This window comes from Biomphalaria glabrata, chromosome 7 (assembly GCF_947242115.1).
Source record: "Biomphalaria glabrata chromosome 7, xgBioGlab47.1, whole genome shotgun sequence".
Taxonomy (NCBI): domain Eukaryota; kingdom Metazoa; phylum Mollusca; class Gastropoda; family Planorbidae; genus Biomphalaria; species Biomphalaria glabrata.
In genome coordinates, this window is record NC_074717.1 from 13459203 (window position 1) to 13483350 (window position 24148).

Consider the following 24148-nt stretch of genomic DNA (forward strand, 5'->3'; position numbering starts at 1 on the left):
TATGGACCGACTTCTGTATTGAAATCCTGCTAAAACCAGGGGAAAAGATCTACATAAATATGTATGGCATGCGCATTTGATTATAATTAAAAGTCTGTACTGTCTAGGGTGTAAGCGTGTCTGTGTTGTGACTAAATTCTAATTTTTAGGTCATAAATAATTTATCTCTTGTGTTTTTGACGGATAAATGTTTTGTATTTGTATGTGTATGAATAAATATTTGCCGGCTACTCTCTCTCTCTCTCTCTCTCTCTCTCTCTCTCTGTGTGTGTCTGCTGTTACACTAATGCTGTCATCTTAAATAATCGGTTACCACTTTTAGTATCGATACATGGTACTTCTATATCAAGTGTCTAGAGATAGTAGAAATGTTTTGTTTTGTTGTATTTCCAGTGCCGACTTTTGTTCTAGTGTCCTGGTCCTGATACAAAGTTCAGTTGTACTTTTAGTAAAGGATCTTTCTTTTCCAGAACGTCGCAGAAAATCGCTCCAAGCACTCACGCACGCACAGACGTAATGAAAGCCTAGTCGCTGTATGAGACAAGTCGCCCCCTCTGTTGTGTCTACGTGAGCCAGATCTTACACGTCTTCTAGGATGGTTACTTTGTTCTTGTGCCTGTCCGTGTTACTGACATTATCAGCAGCGGTTCCCACGTGGTACCTGGAGGCCCGGCAAACTTTTATTGATGCAGAGGCGTCCATGAGGATCGGGGCACAGCTGGTAATCCTTTTTTTTTTCATTCTAAGATAGAGATGTGTTTGATGTTAGAGTATTATCATTCTGAGATAAAGATGTGTTTGATGTTAGAGTATTATCATTCTGAGATAGAGATGTGTTTGATGTTAGAGTATTATCATTCAGAAATAGAGATTGATGTTAGAGTATTATCATTCTGAGATAAAGATGTGTTTGATGTTAGAGTAGGCTATTATCATTCTGAGATAAAGATGTGTTTGATGTTAAAGTATTATCATTCTGAGATAAAGATGTGTTTGATGTTAGAGTATTATTATTCTGAGATAAAGTTGTGTTTGATGTTAGAGTATTATCATTCAGAAATAGAGATTGATGTTAGAGTATTGTCATTCTGAAATAGAGATGTGTTTGATGTTAGAGTATTATCATTCTGAGATAAAGGTGTGTTTGATGTTAGAGTATTATCATTCTGAAATAGAGATGTCTTTGATGTTAGAGTATTATCATTTAAATAAACGTGAGAAACTGAAAGGTCACAGTGATGTTTTGTTCAATGAACATTAAATCAATTTCCGGGTCAATTGTGAACTCTTCTTCAATATGTAACAATGGTTCAAAATGTAAAAATTCTGTATACATGACAATTCAATATTTCAATTCAGTTTAAAAAAAAAAGATAATTGAAAGATGTGTGCTTAGATTTTCGAAACAGTAAATAGAAGAATTGAAAATTAGCTTTTTTTAATTCTTTTCAATGTTTCTTATTCTTACTTTCATTAATCTTCATTATCTATCTATCTACCTACCTACCTACCTACCTACCTACCTACCTATCTATCTATCTATCTATCTATCTATCTATCTATCTATCTATCTATCTATCTATCTATCTATCTATCTATCTATCTATCTATCTATCTATCTATCTATCTATCTATCTATCTATCTATCTATCTATCTATCTATCTATCTATCTATCTATCTATCTATCTATCTATCTAATCTATCTGTCTGTCTGTCTATATATCCATCTATCTATTTATTGAAATTAAATTTTCTGTTGAGCATAACTACTTTTAATATATTACGGTTTCTTTATTTGCTGCTATTAAAGATTGCAGGAAGAAACCATTAATGACTAGTCCTATCTGAAACCGTATGTCTGGTTTTAATAGTTTATTAGTTTCAAAGTTCTTTCTTTAATTACTAACAAATGTCATAATGAAACCATTTGGTTTTGTCTTTACATTGATGCATCCTTACCGTCCAAAGACTCTCAACCCCAAAGAGCAGTTGGTAAACAAATATATGATGTCATTGAAAAACTCCAGCATTCAAGAGAGTATTTGGACGACGAAGCCATTCTCTCCCTCCATAAGTTTCTTCGAGAGTAAGGCTTGGATTGATAATTCTACTCTCTATGGCGTCATTAAAATGATGCCTAAAGGTACTTTTTTTTTGGTAACTCATTTTATAATATTTATTTCACAATGAATACTGTGTCTTTGCGTCCACCATGATGTCTGCTAAAGCAAACGTGAAGTCCACAAGAAATGATTATTTTATTAAACCTTAAACATATCTATCTATATATCTATACCATTTCAAAAAGAGTTTTTGTTATCAGACAAACTCAAGCAGGCTCGACGGATTCGCCTCTGGATCCATTTTTGTAAAATAGTGTATGTTAATGAAGTGATTTTTGCATATTAATTGTAAAAACATAATATACTTTGCATCTATAAATGTAAAAAAAAAAAAGGATTTAAAAGAACGATATTTAAGTTTATTTAGGTAAAGCTTGTCTTGGAGTCCGAAGATTAATGAGAAACGCAGTATTTCCCGTGGCTACGTGGGCCCTAGCTGCCACCTACAAATTTTGCCACAACAAGCGAAAGCATAACCATTGTCCGCCCGAGGTCGATTTAGTCTTCGGCAGTGGATTTTCTTTTGGTCGCAAATGTGTTTCCGGCGGCCTTTGTAAGTGACCTCCATCTGTCTCGCACTGAAGCTGCCTGCAACCAGGTGCTCTCTTCTATGTCAGATCTGGCGCCTAAGCTGATCTTTTAAAGCGTTTCTCTGGGGCACCTATCTTACGCCGACCACCTTTCCGATCAACAAAAAAGACTGCTTTTGGCATAAGTTCGTCCCCATACGGGATACGTGCTGTGCCCAAGGTAAGTGTCGGACCATAACAAGTCCCTCTATACTTTCCATACCGGCGTTTACAAGGAAATATCTTTTTTTTAGTGCAGTCTTGCCACAGTATGTCCATGGTGGAGCGCAAGTATCCTTGGTGAAAGTGTTCAAGTAGTCTTAGCTACTTTGTGTATAATACCCATGTATCAGATTCATATAGAAGGGTTTAGAGAACCACTGATTGGTAGACATTGATTTTTGTAAGCAGGCGGAGCGATTTAAGTTCATTTAATTTCAGATATAATTGACGCAATTAAACTTTTTAAAAACACTATTCGTGTCATCGCTCCACAAAAATACGATCCACCATTTTCTAAAACTTATGTTGAGGGCTTGGGCCATTGTATCTAAGCCCCCTCCATCCCCCCCACCCCCGCAGGCGGTCAAGTGAATCAGTACCAATAAATATCAATAAAACATAAACCATTCCAATGACTATTTATTTCTCTGAGTAGGTTCACGCATGCGTAAACAATGCCATATTTGAATGAAACCAAAAACTCTATTGCTACGAATACCTACAGATGTCATTTCTTGGCCCTTCTAGGAGGCATCCTTCATCTACATGACAAAGCGATGACGTCATTAAACTGGACGGTCAAAACGCTGACTTACTTACCAGGGCTCTACACCAAGCTGGACACTGACCAATACAGTACCCGACTTTACAAGTTTGCTAACTCCTCTCCAGGAGCAGGTAAATGAATTTAGGGTGTTCCTCATTCATCATCATCATCAACTTTTATTTGAGTTCCTCATGGAACATAGGGCCTCCGTAAAAACACGCCACTCTCCACGGTCACTTGCTAGTTTTTTAATTGCTTCCCAGCTCTTTCCGGTCCTCTCGGCTTCTTCAAGTTCACTGCGCCGCTATGTTCTTTTTGGTCTACCTCTGCGTCTTGTTCCCTGGGGGTTCCACTCTAAGGCCTGTCTAGCTCTGTTGTTGGTATCTTTTCTCAGGATGTGACCAATCCATCTCCACTTCCTCTCTAAGATCTGCATTTCTATATTTTTCTGTCCACTCATCTCCCACAGTTTGGTGTTTTCTATTTTGTCGTACCAGTGTATTCTTAGGATATTTCTCAGACATCTGTTGATGAAGGTCTGTACTTTTTTTGTTGTTGCTTCAGAACCATACAGTAGGACAGCCTTGATATCAGAGTTAAAGATTCTTATTTTAGTCTTGTTAGAGATGTGGGAAGATTTCCAAGTTTGTTTTAGCTGTGTCAATGTCTGACACGCTAGATTTATACGACGTTTAATGTCTTCATCTGTTCCACCTGATACACTGACCCAAGGTATATAAAATTATCTAGAGTCTGGGAATCCAGTTCTATGTCTCCAATTGGTTTGTGGTTTACTTTAAGTTCCTCATTAGTCCCGACATAAAAGCGACAAAGATTTCATAGAAAGACGTCCCTCTGAAAACAGAACAAATGTACGACCTTCTCTTGTTCTTGCGTTAGAATGGTATTTCCAAGCTGATGAAATTATTAAAAAATCAAGAAAGGTATTTAGTCCTTCTCGAGTAATCATGAAGCTCTACATTTAGTCCTTCTCGAGCCCTTCTCGAGTAATCATGAAGCTCTACATTTAGTCCTTCTCGAGCCCTTCTCGAGTAATCATGAAGCTCTACATTTAGTCCTTCTCGAGTCCTTCTCGAGTAATCATGAAGCTTTACATTGAAAGAAAAAAACAACAACAACACATGAAAGGTCCACTCGGAGGGTAAGCATAAAAAAGCTGTCCTAGCAGAGGCGAGCCTAGCAGTGCGCGGGGGCCCTGGGCGAATGTCACATGCGGGGCCCTGAGCCCTAAAGGTAGACAATATAGGCCTTATTTTCGTTACAAAACATACTACCGTAAGTAAGTACTGGCCTTTTAACTACACGAACTCCCCACTTTAACTACTGGACCTAATAAGTCTCAAAACGCTACGTAAAAGACATCTGCTCTTTGTGGCAAAACATCAAGAGTGTAGTCACGGATGACTGGACATTTCCTTGAACTTATTGTGTATTAAGTGTTCGTTATTCAAAAGGATTCTTGAAACCGACCTATAAAATGGATGAACAAGTGCACCAAAATAATGTGGGGTATCATTCCGAATTGTAACTTAATTGTAAGTAGTCGCCCCATTTTGATTCCATAATAATATACTACGACTGGGAACTTTATAGGATTTTTACTATCTTCTGACCAATTGCCTTTCATAACAATAATAAGTGGAATAAATCTGTAATAGTCTAATGTATTGCCAGAGATGCTATATTCAAAATGGCGGATGCAATATCTGAGCTCTAGATCTAGTGCCTTGTTTCTATGATTTTAGACGCTTTCTGCTTCTAGCCAGTGAGTTTTGATTGCTCCTGTGTTTAGTGGTCAAGAGAGTATATGGCTATAGTTGAATTTTCAAATAGCTGTGTAATTTTTTGCGTACTTCTTCATATTTTTAATTGCTTAACTCTTTCTCTCCGTAATTATTTACCACATTCTGGTGGAATCAACGTTGGTATCGTTAGTTAGAAGAGAAAGAGTTAAAGGCGGTTGCATTCCAATCGCGTCATACTTCATTTATTGTTCATTTCCTGTTCCTTTTGTTATTGTTGTGCATTTATCCAAAGAATGTCTTTTCCGACGTTCTTGATTGAAAAGAAGGACTTAGAAGGTGGTCTTGTCCACTCCAAGGGTACTCTCCTGTTGAAACTATCTGGCAATAACGCCATGAAATCTTCTATTTGGAGCCTTTTAGAGGCTCTCAAGTTGTCAGCTGCTGAGGTAACAGCGTTTAAAATCAATACATTTCAAAGGTTAACCAAACATTTGATGTACTTTTTAGCATTGTTGAATATCACATTTCGAAGATGTTTCATTTGTGATTGTATAGTTATTTAATTGGCAACTGGGATCTTTCAATACGGCGTCCTTGACATTATTTAATTGCTCTGTTTCTTTCCAAATGTTTCCCAATTCTTCCTCTTGTTTCTACTCCGTTTCCTCACATTTCTTCTTTTTTTCTCTTTTCACAATTAGAGATTAATGTGATGACAATTTATTTTCAAACTTGGCCAAGTAAATTTTTATTTCATAAGAACTTATTTTCTTTTCCCTAGACTGGTCGCTTATATCAGATCTAAGAAACGCCTCACAAGACCAGCGTTTAAAATCAATCAACGCAATTTCATAAGAACTTATTTTCTTTTCCCTAGACTGGACGCTTATATCAGATCTAAGAAACGCCTCACAAGACCCGGACAATTTTGATGAGATGTATGTGAATTCCCTGTTTAGATGGCATGTTAAACGTTTAACTTTAAACTTATAATTTATCTATACCAATATTGAAATTTTAAAAACACACTTTGTATTTAATAAATAGTAGTATCAGTAATTGCATAATCCGACAATATAGTTTCTAAATGCGACTTCTTTATATCGATAGGATAAAACAAATATAATTAAGTAGTTAGACAAACTCCCAGACATTGTTAAGTGAAACTGAATATTCTGAGACATTATTACATATATCTGAACATTCACATTGTTGCGTAAATATAATATTCACATACATGGTTAAGAGAATCTGAACATTCACAGACTCTCTTACATAGATCTGGACATTTACGAACATTGTTACGTCAATCTGAACATTTGTTGTGCCTTAGCTTTAGTTCTTGTATTTCCAGGCTCGCTGTGAACATGTCGATCTGGACGCCAGAACCGTTTAAAACGTACCCATCGGTGAATGATGTATGGGGCAAGTTCAGATCCTACTTTAGAACCATCAACGGTCTCATTAACAACATCACAAATGTCAAGTAGGTCACGTCTGTCAGTTCCCACATCTTAGGGAATAGTTTGTAGTGAACAAAAAACAAGGGACATTACCAATGATTTTGTCTATGTGAGTTATATTGTTTAAGTGCCCTCCCTTTCTTTAAAGTTGTCTGGAGCAAACAGATTGGGACATGTTTGTAAACAACTGCCCGGACAGATGAACTTACCACAACTGTTAATTCGTACATCCAGTTCGGTGAAAATGTTCGTATGTGCATCTATATTGTGCATCTATATTGTTATTGTACAGTAGTTACGCTGAGGTTGTCAATTGAAGTCAAACCGAATTTCCATTTGATTGGATCAATAAAAGTTATCTTATCTTATCTTATCTTAAATCACTGGGTCAGAAGAAAAATGTCGTTGTCTAAACTGTAAGACGATATTTGAAAACAAAGAAACGGTTCATCTTAAGCGCTAGTTTTGTGATTGCATGTCCCTCTATTTAGTCTTTATAGTGAGACTTTTTACACAGGACACGTCCAGAATTCACACGCTAGGTTTTACAAAACAACAGTGTATATTCATAGTATACTGAGTCTCATGGACACGCCAAATACCATTTACCTGGATTTGCTGGCCAGTTCAAGACTGGATGATAAAAAACGGTCATTATAGTTTGACGAAAGGACGATTTAGAGTCAATATTAGTTTTTTTTTTAATTTTTATTTCTTTTTTTTTGTAATAGTTAATCTCGAGTATCTAGATTAGTAACTCTTAAAAATTATTCGATAAATCTGATTCTATAGTATTATTATATTATCTTATTCACCATGTGATTAGTTTTTAGTGGCATTTAAGAAGGGATGTCCTAACTCATGATATTGCCCCCCCCTTCTCTTATCACCCCACCGACAACCAGCCCCTGTATAAACATTGTATTTCACTTTATTGTTCCTACTGTATCTTCACACAGGGCTTATGTTGAGGAAGCCATCCAAGAGTTTTATGACGACAATGTACAGTACATGGAGCTTCGAGGCGGCACCATGGTGAATATTCCATAGGGATACTTTCATACATTTTAGACCTAATAAGTCGTATCTGGTTAATCAGATGACTCGATCGTTTTGATCATAATAACCGGCTGGCCTAATTAACCAGATTCCATTTAATAAAAGGATTTATTTTGAAATGTAGAATTCGTTCAAAATAAAAGATTTGTAAAATGAAACAGTAGTTTGATTCAACCGACTCTAGTCTCTGTTCTCATCCTTATGCTAGTGAGCAAATGACAGTCTGACTCTAAGAGTCATTGATTCTAAATAGGAGTTACAATATTTTTAAAACCAAAATCAAAATATTTTAAAACGTTTAATGTTTATACCCCACACACACAAAACTTATCGGGGTTGAGGTGGTCGAGTGGTTAAGCGCTTGGCTTCCAAACCTGGGGTCCTGGTTTCGAATCTCGGTAGAGATTTGAATTTCGGGATTTTTAGGGTGCTACTGAGGCCACTCAACTCTAATGGGTACCTGACTTTAGTTGGGGAAAGTAAGGGCGGTTGGTTGTTGTGCTGGCCACATGACACCCTGCTCGTTAACCGTAGGCCACAGAAACAGATGACCTTAACATCATCTGCCCTATAGATAGCAAGGTCAAAAAGGGGAAATTTATTTTTTTACTTACACCACTTATTACTTGTTATTATTTGTCAACATTTTGAAAAAAGCGCAAGTATGTTTGAAAACCTGTAATTTTAGTTTAGTGAAAGTATGGTATTCTTTTTCTTCTAGCCAGCTTTATTGCTGCTGAGCTGTGAGCTCTTTTGCAGACTGTGCCAAGGAAAAATGGTGTGCTATTTTCTTAAGTTGTTCAGCGCTACCGTACAGGGTGTTGGTTATGTTGGACTGTAGTGTAAGTGGGGTCTTCCTAAGGTGGATTAGGGAGGGGCATTCAAAGAGGATATGGTTTACGGTTTCATAAGAGTGGACGAAGTGTCTACCAAGGGGGAGTTGTGTGGAATTTATTTTGATTAGATGGTAATTTAACAGAGGTGTGTGTCCTGTTCTTAGTTGGAAATTTGTAGATTGTTCTTTGCGGGGGAGGAAGTCCATACTGTCCAGCTAGTTAGCCATGGTCATTTCTTTGGACGTTGTTGTGCGCTTCCGCGGTGCTGAGTTCTTGAACTAGGAACAAGTCCAAGGAGGTAACACCGAGTTCAACGCTGAACATGAACACCGATGAAAGGCCAACAATCGATAAATGGAGTCGACTCGGTGTTGAACAACAATAAACACTTTTAATACTCAAGAAGGGAACCGTCGAATGTCCTCTAGTCTAAGCCGTCTGTATATTACTTCGTATTCCTACTGTCCTAAATAAATCGTCTTGTTTATAGCGTCTCTTTGAGTTTTCTTGTTTTTTTAAAGATCTGTCACGTCACTTGTCAGTAAGTAAAACTTTCCCCTTATTCCCGAAACAAATAACTAAATCCTACTCATATCATAACAACTCCTCCCCCCTCCCGCTAAAACAAAATTGCCAATCAATTTTTTTATCTACCGTCTTAGTCGTACATTGTGCAAGGGCCAAACTGTATGCCTGTGTTTCCTGATGCCCATTGGTTGAGCCACTCCTCTTTGTGATTGTTGACTAACATTGACCTTAGGGTGAGGTAGTTAACAGGTCTATCTGGTTGTTCCATAGATGAACCTGCCTTTGATAGCTTATCTGACTTTTCATTTCCCATGATGCCAATATGTCCATGGATCCACTGTAGTGCTATATTGATATTTAATTTTGATATCATCTGATGGATTATCACAATTAGTGTTGTTTGAGGTTTTCCACTGTTTGCAATGCTATGGTAATTGCCTCAATTTCATCTTGGAAGTTTGAGCAGTAATCGCCACAGGGTGCACTTATTTCAAAGTGTTTATTTTTGGGGAAGACCAGGAAAGCACCAAGACCAGCATTGATGGTGGCTTCTAAAGCCGATCTGTTTTTGGATAGCTTTCAATTGTTACGAGCGTGTCTACTTTGAGCTCCAGTGGAATTGATTCTTTTGTTAGGGTATCACACAGTAAATGTGTTTTAATGGTTGCTTCTTTGTAGTTAAGTCTGGGCGTCATGTTTGAAAATATGGTATACAAAAACAGACATGTAAATACCGATTCATCTGAAAAATGTTTTGCTCTGCGTGACAACAGATATTGTTCTTTTGACAGATAGACAATAACGGAAATGACGTCACGGAGCAATACCTGGAGATCATTCAAAATGCCGCTTATAATTTCCAGAGCGCTCATCCTGATTTTTACGGGGTGAAAGTCATAATACCTGGTTCCAGGTACCTCTTTTATATATTCATAGACTTAGTAGGAAAACTATTTTACGAAGTAAGAAAAACTATACATTTTACAAATTATATTTTAGTCTCACGACAATGTTTGGTTGATTAAGTTACGTGTCGTATGCTGAAGCTGGAGCATAGTTGAGATCTTAAAGATTAAAATTTAGAATTGTTTGCTGGGTTTTTAATGAGTCTTCTTCAACAGGAGAGGGAAACGTTTTCTCTAGAGGGTTGCATAGAAAAAAATAAATTGCATCGGGGGCAGCATTTAAGTTAAATTCAGAAATAACAAAAAAGTTAGCCTTTGATTAAAACTAAGTTTTTAAAATTATGGTTCTAATTTTTTTTTCATTCGTTTACCTAAAGAAAAGGTAACGCTTTCTTTCAAATGACGCATTTATTTTATGTATGTACCACGTGGGCAAGCATGAAGTCTTTCTTTGACTCTTCACTAGAAATATTAGTAACAAAGTCACAGTCCTTCATTTCATGGAAAGTATTTTCTTCCTTGAGATTACACAGTCTTCTCAATACCTTGTCCATGCTAATCCAGCGGAACTGTTGTAGTACAGATCATCTAAATGTTTCCTTTGCCAATCTTCAAGCAGCCCTGACCTGTATGTGCTTAAGACATTTAGTTCTGATATTAGTTAATGAACATGATTGATATTCATTGCCGCTTTGCACAACTTTCTAGATAGATGAAACAATGGAGAGATAAGATTGTGTGGTCAGATTATTAATTTTACTTTTATCTATCTGTTGGACCGTTGGGGCACAATGCCAGATTTGTCCACCGTCTTTCTCCATTCCTGTCTTTTGCCTTAGATAGAAACTCTTTCAATGGTAGACCCGTGAATTTTTTTATGTTGTCCTTCCATCGCTTTCTCTTTCTGCCTCTTTATCTTTTTCCCGTTACTGTTCCCTGAAGGAAGGTCTTTGCGAGCCCCGAAGACCTTGTAATATGGCAATAGATTTTTAGCTTGCGTTTTTTTTTACGATAGTTGGCTGATCATCGTGGGGTCCAATCGCTGTAATAACCCTTTACCATTTGTCTTCATGAAATTTCTATAAACCTATGTTTTTCCCAGTCTGAAAAATACCTAATATCTATAAGTTTATACGAAATGTGACATAAGAAATTTCTCTTGTGAACTGAATTATTTAACAACAACATAAAAAAGGATATTATGAAAAAACAAACAAACAAAAACTAAAATATTTATTGTAGGAAATATTATTCTCCAGGGAGGACAGTGAGGAGGGTCAAGCTAAAATGGTCAACAAGACATTGTCTTTGATGAGTAAGTTTCCTGATCTCGTGAAAGGCTTTGATCTAGTCGACCAAGAGGACATCAACCATTTGACTCTGTACTACATTGATGAATTTCTCAAAAACGACCAATCTATCCTCCCGTACTTTTTCCATGCAGGCGAGACAGGTAATGTTAATTACAAGTTATATTTTGGTATCGCTATTTATCTTCCATTGTCTTATAATATCTTTGTTGTCTTATCTTCTGTAATTAACCATTAGGTGAGACCGACTGTCTCGTCTCCAGATACCATAAATATTGGTGCTGACGTTTTGTGTACACAGTATATAAAAGAAATGTCAATACAGGAAGCTTGTAGTTCTTGTAATCACACACAGAGACATGGCGACGACGCTTGATCTAGTGAAAAAAAATGTCTACACTGCACAGGCACGCACAGACTTATATTCATTATGTTATTATCATATTTCACTTTTTAGCGGCCTCCGTAAGGGGTTTGTGCAAAATGTCCGTCTGTCCGTCTGTCACACTCAGATCTAAAAAAACTAGAAGAGAAATGAAAAATATTATTTCACCATGCGATGCTGCTGCAAAGTTTAGGTGCAACGGCTACTTTTGGTTTTATAAAAACAAACCGTTTAGTTTAAAAAATTAATCATGCAAGCGATTTTTTCATAAAAATACACGGATTCTAAAACAATTACGTAATATAAGGGAGGCAATGTAATAATTTGTTAACAAAGAACGATAATTTTTGTGTATTTTCAGTATCACAAAGTCAAATATATTTATAAAATGTACAATAAATATTCACAACAAATATAAATATTAGTTAAAGGTGTTTTTTTCTGGTCAACTAGCTGCTAAAATTAATGAAAAAATATATGTTTGTTTATAAAGGCTAAGAATGCACTTTGCATGTAAATATCACGCACATTTGTTTAAAATGGACATTTTATGCAGCGATTTTCGTGCAGTAGCGTAACACCTTCGCATGCTATGGTGCTAAATTAATTCCTTAAAAAAATTTAAATAATCAGATTTTATTTATTTTTCGTTTAGCGCCCCCATCAGGATAAAAGCCGCGTTTTTGTGCGTTTCTGTTGGTTGGTCTGTCCGTCACATTTATATAAAAAACGACAACCCTAACCGGTATTGAAAATCTGATTTAACATTTAATGTTACTTCCAAAACATTGCAATAGTTTTAAGTATCTATAAAAGATTGTTCCGGATGTTTGTGTGAAAAACAAAGCAATGTCAACCAATGTTTGTTTGCTCTTCTAACTTATATTACACGTAATTATTTACACTATGAAGTTGTTGCGGATATAGTTTTATAAAAAAATTATGTCAAACGTTTATTTGAAATGCAAAAGATATACTACTTTACACTTATATTCTTGGACAATAAGCCACTATAGTTTAACTATCGATATCCAATTGTTGCTTTTTTTCAACTTAAAACAAATTTATGTCAAATGATTTTTTTTTTAAATATCGACAATAGGTTGTTCAGGATTTAAAAAAAAGAGAAAGTAATTGACTAGAAACGATTATTGAAAAACACTTTTTTGACATATTTTACATTGAATTTTCTTGCTGAAACATAACAGAAGTATTTTTTATCTGTAAAGAATGTTCCGGATTTTGTTTTGCAAAAGAAATCAACCTTCATTACTTAAATTTTCTTACAAATCGTCTCCAAAATTGTTCCGAATTTTATATGAAAAATCTTCTAACACAAATAACTGTTTGAAATCCCTCTTCTAATAAATCAATCAAATAATCTTCTTCTCATTTACGAATATCGGTTGTTCCGGATTTTTATGAAAACAATTCTAACTCTATTTATGTAATCTAGTTCCGTTTAAATGAAAATACCAATAGCTCTGTTGATAACTGTGCTGAGACATCGAAGTACAAGCACGATACATTTGTTCTTTTCAATTTTTTAAAAAATTACAAATCAAAGCTGAAAGATTATCTAAAATCGCTCGTCTGTCTTATTGTACATATACAGTAGATGTCATGCCGTAATGTGTAATATATCTCTTTATCAATAATAGGCTATTAGATTGTAACCAGTTTGGTATCAAGTTAAGACAAATGCCTGATCTAGCGGTTAGCTTGCTGAACTGACTATCTCGACGGTCCTGGGTTGTTTGTTTGTTTGTTTTACATGTTTCGGATGTTCCTTCAGAGTTGAAGATACTTTACTTCCTGGTCCAAACCTCCCGCAGGACGACGAGGATGGAAGCGGGCAGGGTTTGAACCCGGGACCATCGTTAATATACGTGTATTGTTTATATAATTAAGGATGTATTGTTTTTTTTAAAGTATTTTAAATGTATTTCATTTTTAAATGATTATATATCTAAAATAGATCTGCTTCTTACTTCTTGGCAATGATGACACTATATGCTACAATAAGCGTTAATCTGTGTTATATAAACTGTAGGTAATACTTTTAAAGAGAAATAAAACACATTTGAGTTGGCATCAGAACTAGAGCTAATTTCTCAGAACATCCAAATGTTTCATTGACTTTGTGGACAGTGGATGGCTGACAGTTTGTTATTTCTGCAAAGTTAAATTGTAAGTTTAGAAGTTCAGTCTATAGATTTAGTTCTAATATTACTTATTTAAACATTGAAAAAAAAAAGATTTTATAATTTGATAAATATTTAAAGTTGACAAAGTGTAGAAATACTTGGATTTACTTTGCCAATGCAGTTCTAGACAACCTCGTAACAGGTTTAAATAGTTTCATTTTTCAATGTATTCACTGCGTCCTACCCCGCCCCCTTCCTCGATTTCTCTTTTCCTATTAAAATAAGAAAGTCCATTTTTATTTCTTTTATCACGATACCGAGTCTGATCAGAGTATCATCAGAGGTGTAGCAAAGAAATATTTGGGGAGTTTCATGTTTCTCCAATTTGTTCACAATTAATATTTCTCACATACTTGTTTAAAATCTGTGCTGGAATTTAATATAGATATAGCTTGGGGGCCTTCACTTGTTTGCCCCATTTATATTTTCAATTGGTTCCATTGATATTTTCATTCATTTTGAATAAAGGGCTAGGGAAAAAATTGTATTATGTTGACAAAAAGGGCCCCCATACCTCAGATAGATTAGGTCCTTGGCAGGTCTAAATCTGGTCTTATCTATACTATAAAGTAGAATGTGAGGTGTATGTATGTTACTTATAGACATCAAAACCGCTTGACCAATCTTGATAAAACTTGGCATGAATGTTTCTTAGGTACCAACTTAGACCTTAGTGTATGTATTGTAGCCCTAAAACAAACTTAAGACCCTAAAAAAAAAATAAAGTTGTCCGACTCTAGTACAGCTATAGTATTTTATGGATCTAGGCCATGTCTACAATGTTGACATAGAAAAGATCGAAAGGATTTAGACCTAGATCTAATTTTTAGAAATATACTTTGCGCAGATAGTTTTTTACTTTGACACATGAAAATACAAAAGAAGATCCATTGATTTAATTATATAATAAAATTAACCTTCAATTTTGTGTTTCAAAAGCATTTTTTGAATTAATTAGTTCGTTATCTCTGTGACTGCAGATTTCCTGACAAACATTCTTTCATTGGACAATACCGTACTGAATCGCTTACTTAAAATTAATTCGTTTAATTGTTTACTTTATAATCCCATCCCTAGATATAAAACTCTAATTCAACTCTAAGATGATAAAACTTCTCTTAGCACAGATAGTTTTATACTTTAACTCATGAACATACTAATTATAGTCCATTCATTTCATATTTTGATCAAATAAACATTCAAATTTGGTTTTCTAAAGCATTTTTAATAGACTGCATTCGTTTACGAAAGCTGCGAAGCCGGGTTGAGATATGCCTAGATCTATATTCATTCATGAATCGCGTACTAAAAATTATTTCGTTTAATTGTTCACTTTATAATCCCATTCATTTAATAAAGCTATCGCTCTTTTCGTTTTTAATAGATATGTATGTATCGGCTTGGGTAAACCCATTTTCGCAAAATTAATTTTATTTTCGTAGCGAAAGAGAAAAAACTTGAAAGGATCATTAGCTAAGTTTAACATACATCTAAATCCAATCCACTAGATTAGTAATACACAAACTAAGACCCGCAGGCCGCGGGTAATGTCAGGCTAGTCTATATTATAAAGTAGAATGTGTGGTGTATGTATGTATGTTACTTATAGACATCAAAACCGCTTGACCAATCTTGATAAAACTTGGCAGGAATGTTTCTTGGGTACCAACTTAGACCTTAGTGTATGTATTGTAGCCCTAAAACAAACGTAAGACCCTAAAAAAAAAATAATGTTGTCCGACTCTATTACAGCTATAGTATTTTATGGATCTAGGCCATGTCTACAATGCTGACATTAGAAAAGATAGAAAGGATTTAGACCTAGATCTAATTTCAAGAAATACACTTTGCGCAGATAGTTTTTTACTTTAAAACATGAAAATACAAAAGAAGATCCATTGATTTCATTATATAATAAAATTAACCTTCGATTTTGTGTTTCGAAAGCATTTTTTACATAAATTAGTTCATTATATCTGTGATTACAGATTTCCTGACGAACATTCTTTCATTAGACAATACCGTAATGAATCGCGTACTAAATATTAATTCGTTTAATTGTTTACTTTATAATCCCATCCCTAGATCTAAAACAGTAATTCAACTCTCAGATGATAAAACCTCTCTTTGCACAGATAGTTTTATACTTTAACACATTAACATATTAATTATTGTCCATTCATTTCATATTTTAATCAAATTAACATTCAAATTTGGTTTTCTAAAGCATTTTTAATACATTCCTTTGCTGTTTGCTAAAGCTGCGAAGCCGAGTTGAGATAGGCCTAGATCTATATTCATTCATGAATCGCGTACTAAAAATTATTTCGTTTAATTGTTCACTTTATAATCCCATTCATTTAACAATGCTATCGCTCTTTTCGTTTTTAATAGATATGAATGTATCGGCTTCGGGTAATCCCATTTTCGCAAATCTAATTTTATTTTCGTAGCGAAAGAGAAAAAACTTGAAAGTTTAGTTAAGTTTAACATACATCTAAATCCAATCCACTATATTAGTAAACACAAACTTAGACCCGCAGGCCGCGGGTAATGTCTGGCGAACATCCTTTCATTAGACATTACCAAATGGTTACACATTAACAGTGATTAACACATCTCTCTACTGAGTCTATTCCTAGGCCTAGGTCTAAATTTCTTATTGAACTCTAAGATGATAAAGATAGTTTTATGCTTTAACACATAAACATACTAATTATTGTCCATTCATTTCATATTTTAATTAAATTAACATTCAAATTTGTTTTTCTAAAGTATTTTTAATACATTCGTTCGCTGTTCGCTAAAGCTGCGTAGCCGTGTTGAGATAGGCCTATATTCATTCATGAAAAAAAGTTCACGCATGCGCACAGAATTTTTAACTTAGATCTATGTCTACCTCAAGTTCTACTTTATACTTTATACAAATGAACATACAAAATTTAGTCTATTCATCTCAAATTTTAATCAAATATATGTAGGCCTACAAGCAAATGTTTTAATTTGAAAAAAAAAAAAAAGGATTTAAGCCTATTAGCTATTTTGATTTGATAGCTTCATTCACACTATTTTTACATTGACACATTCGCTTTACTTATTACATTATTATTTCGTTTAATTGTTTACAAAACACTCTCAGTGACTATATCGACAGTTATGCGCAAATAAAGACCCGCGGGTCGCGGGTAACATATGTCTAGTTTAAAATAAGATTAACAATTGAAAAATGTGTAAAATATATCGGTGAAAATAATGGATGTTTAAGTCATTCAAGCATTTTATTTTGACCTTTGTCTCAGTCTACTAAATGGTATTCATTAAGTAATGCATGCGTTCATAATATGTAATACATTTTCACAATATCGCCATTAATGATTTCAATACTTAAAACGCTTGCTTATTCTATTTATAAAATTACTTGCTTCAGAGAATACAACAAAAATCTGAATAATTAAATATTTTTTTTTTTCAAGTCCGAAGTTTAAGGCTGATTGCAATGTTACCGGTGTATACACAGACCAGGTTATAAACTTCCGATGCAGACAAAAGCCGTTGTTCGCGCGGGTAAGATTTGAAATGGACTTTGCAAAAGAGAAATGAGCTAAGTAATGAAAATGAGCTAAGGGGGAAATGAAAATGAGCTGAATAGTTCTCACAAACCTCTAGGAATGACAGCACCTTTGCAAATATCACCATTCACTCTACAAGCTTTAGGATTAGATTTATTTTAAGCATAGTAGAAGGAAATTACTTCCTATATTAATATAAATGATTCTTCAACAGCCAGTCTTTCCATAAAATAAAATAAGTAAGATAAAATTAGTAAGATAAAAAAAGTATGGTATCGTTGTGCGTCTGTTTTTGAGAAAATGGGATTCTTAAAATGAAAATTCTTTAAATAAACTGGGTTGAGGATTGCGTGCATGACAATAGTCAACATATCTTGTTTTCCTAATTAAAGTATTCTGTGACCTGTCTACTCTACAAGTATAGTTTGTGAAATCAAAGTATTCAATATTCTAAATCGGAATAATATTCTTTAAATTCTATTCTAGACCAACTGTAACTTAACCCTTCACATCTGCATATCAACACATTCCGTTCCTTCTTCTTGTCACTTAGACTGGACACAAGGTGTTGATATGAACTTGGTGGACTCTGTCCTTCTCAACGCCAGTCGTATAGGGCATGGTTTCGCTGTCTACCATCATCCTAAAGTCTTGGAGGCTGTGAAAGCCAAAGGAATAGCAGTCGAATTGAATCCTATATCCAATCAGGTAGTGTAGCAGTTAGTGTAGCAGTTAGTGTAGCAGTTAGTGTTGCAGTTAGTGTAGCAGTTAGTGTAGCAGTTAGTGTTGCAGTTAGTGTAGCAGTTAGTGTAGCAGTTAGTGTAGCAGTTAGTGTAGCAGTTAGTGTTGCAGAGAATGTACCAGGAAGTATTGCAAAGTTTTAGTTTAGACTCGGACCAACTACAACCTTTATGAGCATTTATTTGTTGATATTTCCACACATGAATAGTGCAAGCTAATAGTGAGAATTGTAGACAAGAATGCAACATTAAAATACAATTTAAAAAAAAAAGACATTACCTCCTTTATGTAACTTATTGAGTATTTGTTTGTCTCTTAACCATTAATGAATGTTAGATTGAAAAATATTTTTTAAACCCCGTCCCCTTCTCCGCGAGAAAGAATGCTGGTTAAGCGAATGCATCCTGAACATTAATTTATGAAACTCTTGAATCGATAAAGCCTTACATTCATAAATTGCAGAACGCGATAGTCCTTTTAAAACCGATGTTGGATCTAGACCTTGATTTAGTCTCTAGCCAAATTTATATATTTTTTTACTTTGAAAAATTATACCGGTCAAACTAGAGTTAACCAAGTGTGGTCAGCGATATAGTAATTCTTATCTAAGCGATATACATCAAAGGTTAAATTTCTAGGAAAATCGCGGAAACCATTTTTGAGATCATCATGAAGGAGTGACTTGAACAGAGGTTTTGTACATAAGGATTGCAGAATTATTTTCATTCTAAAAGAGGGGTGACAGTTTCGCTTTAATTCAATTATTATATATTTTCTAGCTAAATAATCGAGGAAGTAACCACAAATGTCTCAAGTTCACGTGTCTTTGAAGATAGTTGTCTTTTACTTGATTAAAGTTTCCAAGAGATGGAAAGAAAAGCATTTTTTGTACGACTTTAAAGACATTGACGAAATATGAAATTTTAGTTCAGTAGACTCCTAGACAGTAGACTCCTAGACAGTAGACTCCTAGACAGTAGACTCCTAGACAGTAGACTCCTAGACAGTAGACTCCTAGACAGTAGACTCCTAGACAGTAGACTCCTAGACAGTAGACTCCTAGACAGTAGACTCCTAGACAGTAGACTCCTAGACAGAGGATGATTATGCCACATTCCATAAACTAAATCACAATCTTCCTTTTGTGTGGCTTTATTAATGACTAGATTAAGCCTGCTTCTAAGAGACCAGCACTATTTAACTAGATATAGACCTCTCGAAATAACAAATTCATAACAACTTTTATCTTTGAGTTTAGGTTTTAGGTCTGGTCTCTGATCTACGCAACCACCCTGGTGCATTCCTGTTTGCTAACGGAGCACCTGTTGTAGTGTCGTCTGATGACCCGGCTGCCTGGTTTGCAAGTCCTCTGTCACATGACTTTTATATGGCGTTCATGGGGCTAGGCTCCATCAATGACGACCTGCGCGTGTTGAAACAGCTGGCCATGAATTCTTTTAAGTAAGTTTGCTTGTTTGTACCAAAGTTTATTTAAGTTCTTAATTATATATATGAAGAAAAGTATATTAGGACCACACCTTGATCAGAAATTGTGTATTTTTTGCGTTCGAGCATGGAGCCATCTCCTGATCATCTCCAAGCAATGCAAATCTGAGGTGATAGCTGTTGAGGATCTAGAATCTAGATATTGGCCTAGTTCTCTAGCCTAATTTAAATTTATTTTTTTTTACTTTGAAAAATTATAGCGGTTGAATTAGAGCTTTCCCCATGTATCCAACGAGCTAGTAATTCTTTTCTTAGCGATATACATCAACTGTTGAATTTTTAGGAAAATCGTTAAATCCGTTTTTTTTTAGATCGGCTGTCCACACTCCCACCCAGGGTTCTCCATGACGAAGTGACTTGAATAGAGCTATTGTGAAAAAGAAATATATATATATATATATATATAAGCTATTTTTCTCTTGTTTCAGATACAGTACGATGACTTCTGATGAGAAGAACGAAGCTTTACAGAATTGGCAAATATTGTGGGACACATTTATTGATGATGTCATAAAGAAGTATCACCTTTAATTCCAAATGCTTGTAAATCTCTTGTATTTGATATAAAAATTCGATTCGACATTACAATAATACAATGTAGAACATGTTTCTGCTTGTTTATTTATTTATTACAATACCTCAATAGTTTGAACGTTATCATTGTTCAAAGTATAGCAATTTCAATTTGGCTGTTCTAGTGTTTGGCTTTTCTAGTGTTTGGCTGTTCTAGTGTTTGGCTGTTCAAGTGTCCAATTTTCAAAGAAATCGTCTACGTGATAGATGTAAACCTACTTTTGGACCACCCTGGACATACTCTGACCAGCCCCTAACCCTGTACATACTCTGACCAGCCCTAACCCTGGACATACTCTGACCAGCCCCTAACCCTGGACATACTCTGACCAGCCCCTAACCTTGTACATACTCTGACCAGCCCTAACCCTGGTCATACTCTGACCAGCCCCTAACCCTGGACATACTCTGACCAGCCCCTAACCCTGTACATACTCTGACCAGCCCTAACCCTGGACATACTTTGACCAGCCCTAACCCTGTACATACTCTGACCAGCCCCTAACCCTTTACATACTCTGACCAGCCCTAACCCTGGACATACTCTGACCAGCCCCTAACCCTGTACATATTCTGACCAGCCCCTAGTCCTTTTTAAAGAACGGGTCTTATGATTAATCACGTTTTCCTGATCACTTGTTTGGAGATCAATGTAAACAGGTCAGGACGTCTCATTGAAATAGTTCAAAAAGGAAAAGAAGAAAAAAGGAACCAGTGCATTAGGTATTTCTGTTACGTCAGCATCACGTTTGATTTATTCACCTCAATTTTGGACTGGCTCTACGCAGTGGTGTTTGAGAGATTCCAGGTGTCTGTGTGTGTGTATATGTTTGTAGGGGGTGGGGCGTGTGTGCTTTCTTCACTAAATATTGAAGACATATTCCAAGTGGTGAAACGAAAAGATCTGTTGACTTAAAAACATGGACTACAAAGCTGAGCGCCCTATTCATGGACTGCAACGAAGTGGTCTAGTTCAAACACTGCCTCTGGCAATGGAAAACCAAGGGAGGGGGGGTGCGCGTTCTTAAGAAACTCAACACACAGTTACTTACACACCCAACAGAAGCTTACGTACTTGCATATACACACTTAACAAGAGAGATTTCATCAAATAAAACCTGAAAGGACTCTTAGGCCGATCACACTCTTGAGTCGTTTTCCCTTAAGGATACCTGACCAATGGGGAAAAAATCTTTAAATTGTCACCTATGGCTGGCGCACGTGTATTAATTGACACATTTTTGACTTTGATGTCTTGTGTCAACAAATAGAATAAATAACAAATAAGTTAGATGCAATCGTCTTTGTAAATACTCTTGAGTAAAAAATTTTATTGGCCAATGCCAATTGCTCAGTTGATTTGTGTTTAAAATATTGTATACACACACTGTCATGATATTATTACTAGTTATAACAAGGAGTGGAAGGGAAAGTATATTTTCAGCTGCAGGTTATTCCTTGCATGAATACATTCAAACACAATGACCGACACGGAGACACTCAAACACATTAACCAACATGGAGGCACTCAGACACACTGACCAATATGGAGACACGCAGACGCACTGACTGACATTGAGACGCTCAGACACGCTGACCGACATGGAGACACACAAACACATTAACCAACATGGAGGCACTCAGACACACTGACCGACATGGAGGCACTCAGACACACTGACCAACATGGAGACACTCAGACACACTGACCGACATGGAGGCACTCAGACACACTGACCAACATGGAGACACTCAGACATACTGACCGACATGGAGGCACTCAGACACACTGACTGACATGGAGGCACTCAGACACACTGACCAACATGGAGACACTCAGACACACTGACCGACATGGAGGCACTCAGACACACTGACCGACATGGAGACACTCAGACACACTGACCGACATGGAGGCACTCAGACACACTGACCGACATGGAGGCACTCAGACACACTGACCGACATGGAGGCACTCAGAGACACTGACTGACATGGAGACACTCAGACACACTGACCGACATGGAGACACTCAGACACACTGACCAACTTGGAGACACTCAGACACACTGACCGACATGGAGGCACTCAGACACACTGACCAACATGGAGGCACTCAGACACACTGACCGACATGGAGGCACTCAGAGACACTGACTGACATGGAGGCACTCAGACACACTGACAAACATGGAGGCACTCAGACACACTGATCGACATGGAGACACTCAGACACACTGACCGACATGGAGGCACTCAGACACACTGACCGACATGGAGGCACTCAGACACACTGACCGACATGGAGGCACTCAGAGACACTGACTGACATGGAGGCACTCAGACACACAGACCAACATGGAGACACTCAGACACACTGATCGACATGGAGACACTCAGACACACTGACCGACATGGAGACACTCAGACACACTGACCAATATGGAGACACGCAGACGCACTGACTGACATTGAGACGCTCAGACACGCTGACCGACATGGAGACACACAAACACATTAACCAACATGGAGGCACTCAGACACACTGACCGACATGGAGGCACTCAGACACACTAACCAACATGGAGACACTCAGACACACTGACCGACATGGAGGCACTCAGACACACTGACCAACATGGAGACACTCAGACATACTGACCGACATGGAGGCACTCAGACACACTGACTGACATGGAGGCACTCAGACACACTGACCAACATGGAGACACTCAGACACACTGACCGACATGGAGGCACTCAGACACACTGACCGACATGGAGACACTCAGACACACTGACCGACATGGAGGCACTCAGACACACTGACCGACATGGAGGCACTCAGACACACTGACCGACATGGAGGCACTCAGAGACACTGACTGACATGGAGACACTCAGACACACTGACCGACATGGAGACACTCAGACACACTGACCAACTTGGAGACACTCAGACACACTGACCGACATGGAGGCACTCAGACACACTGACCAACATGGAGGCACTCAGACACACTGACCGACATGGAGGCACTCAGAGACACTGACTGACATGGAGGCACTCAGACACACTGACAAACATGGAGGCACTCAGACACACTGATCGACATGGAGACACTCAGACACACTGACCGACATGGAGGCACTCAGACACACTGACCGACATGGAGGCACTCAGACACACTGACCGACATGGAGGCACTCAGACACACTGACCGACATGGAGGCACTCAGAGACACTGACTGACATGGAGGCACTCAGACACACTGACCAACATGGAGACACTCAGACACACTGATCGACATGGAGACACTCAGACACACTGACCGACATGGAGACACTCAGACACACTGACCGACATGGAGGCACTCAGAGACACTGACTGACATGGAGGCACTCAGACACACTGACCAACATGGAGACACTCAGACACACTGACCGACATGGAGGCACTCAGACACACTGACCGACATGGAGGCACTCAGACACACTGACCGACATGGAGACACTCAGACACACTGACCGACATGGAGGCACTTAGACACACTGACCAACATGGAGGCACTCAGACACACTGACCGACATGGAGGCACTCAGAGACACTGACAGACATGGAGACACTCAGACACACTGACCAACATGGAGACACTTAGACACAATGACCAACATGGAGACACTCAATCACACTGACTGACATTGAGACAGTCATACATAATGACCGATTTGTTTTACATGTTCACAGGTTTCAGCTATGGTCCTAACAATCTACTTATTAGAAATATTACAAACAAAAGCGTAGCCTTAATTCGGTTCTAAAATTTGCGCTCAATA

General features: G+C 37.0%; 1 protein-coding gene across 1 annotated transcript; it reads left to right on the forward strand.

Annotated features, from left to right (window-relative positions):
* Nucleotides 1–349: 349 nt before the first annotated feature.
* Nucleotides 350–20344, forward strand: LOC106052158 (adenosine deaminase AGSA-like). Its single transcript, XM_056036361.1, has 11 exons — nucleotides 350–721; nucleotides 1970–2144; nucleotides 3444–3593; nucleotides 6106–6166; nucleotides 6583–6714; nucleotides 7651–7726; nucleotides 9906–10027; nucleotides 11279–11472; nucleotides 18044–18198; nucleotides 19490–19692; nucleotides 20166–20344. The coding sequence occupies exons 1-11, from the start codon at nucleotides 596–598 to the stop codon at nucleotides 20266–20268; spliced, it is 1497 nt and encodes a 498-aa protein (XP_055892336.1). The 5' UTR covers nucleotides 350–595; the 3' UTR covers nucleotides 20269–20344.
* The last annotated feature ends 3804 nt before the right edge of the window (nucleotides 20345–24148 follow it).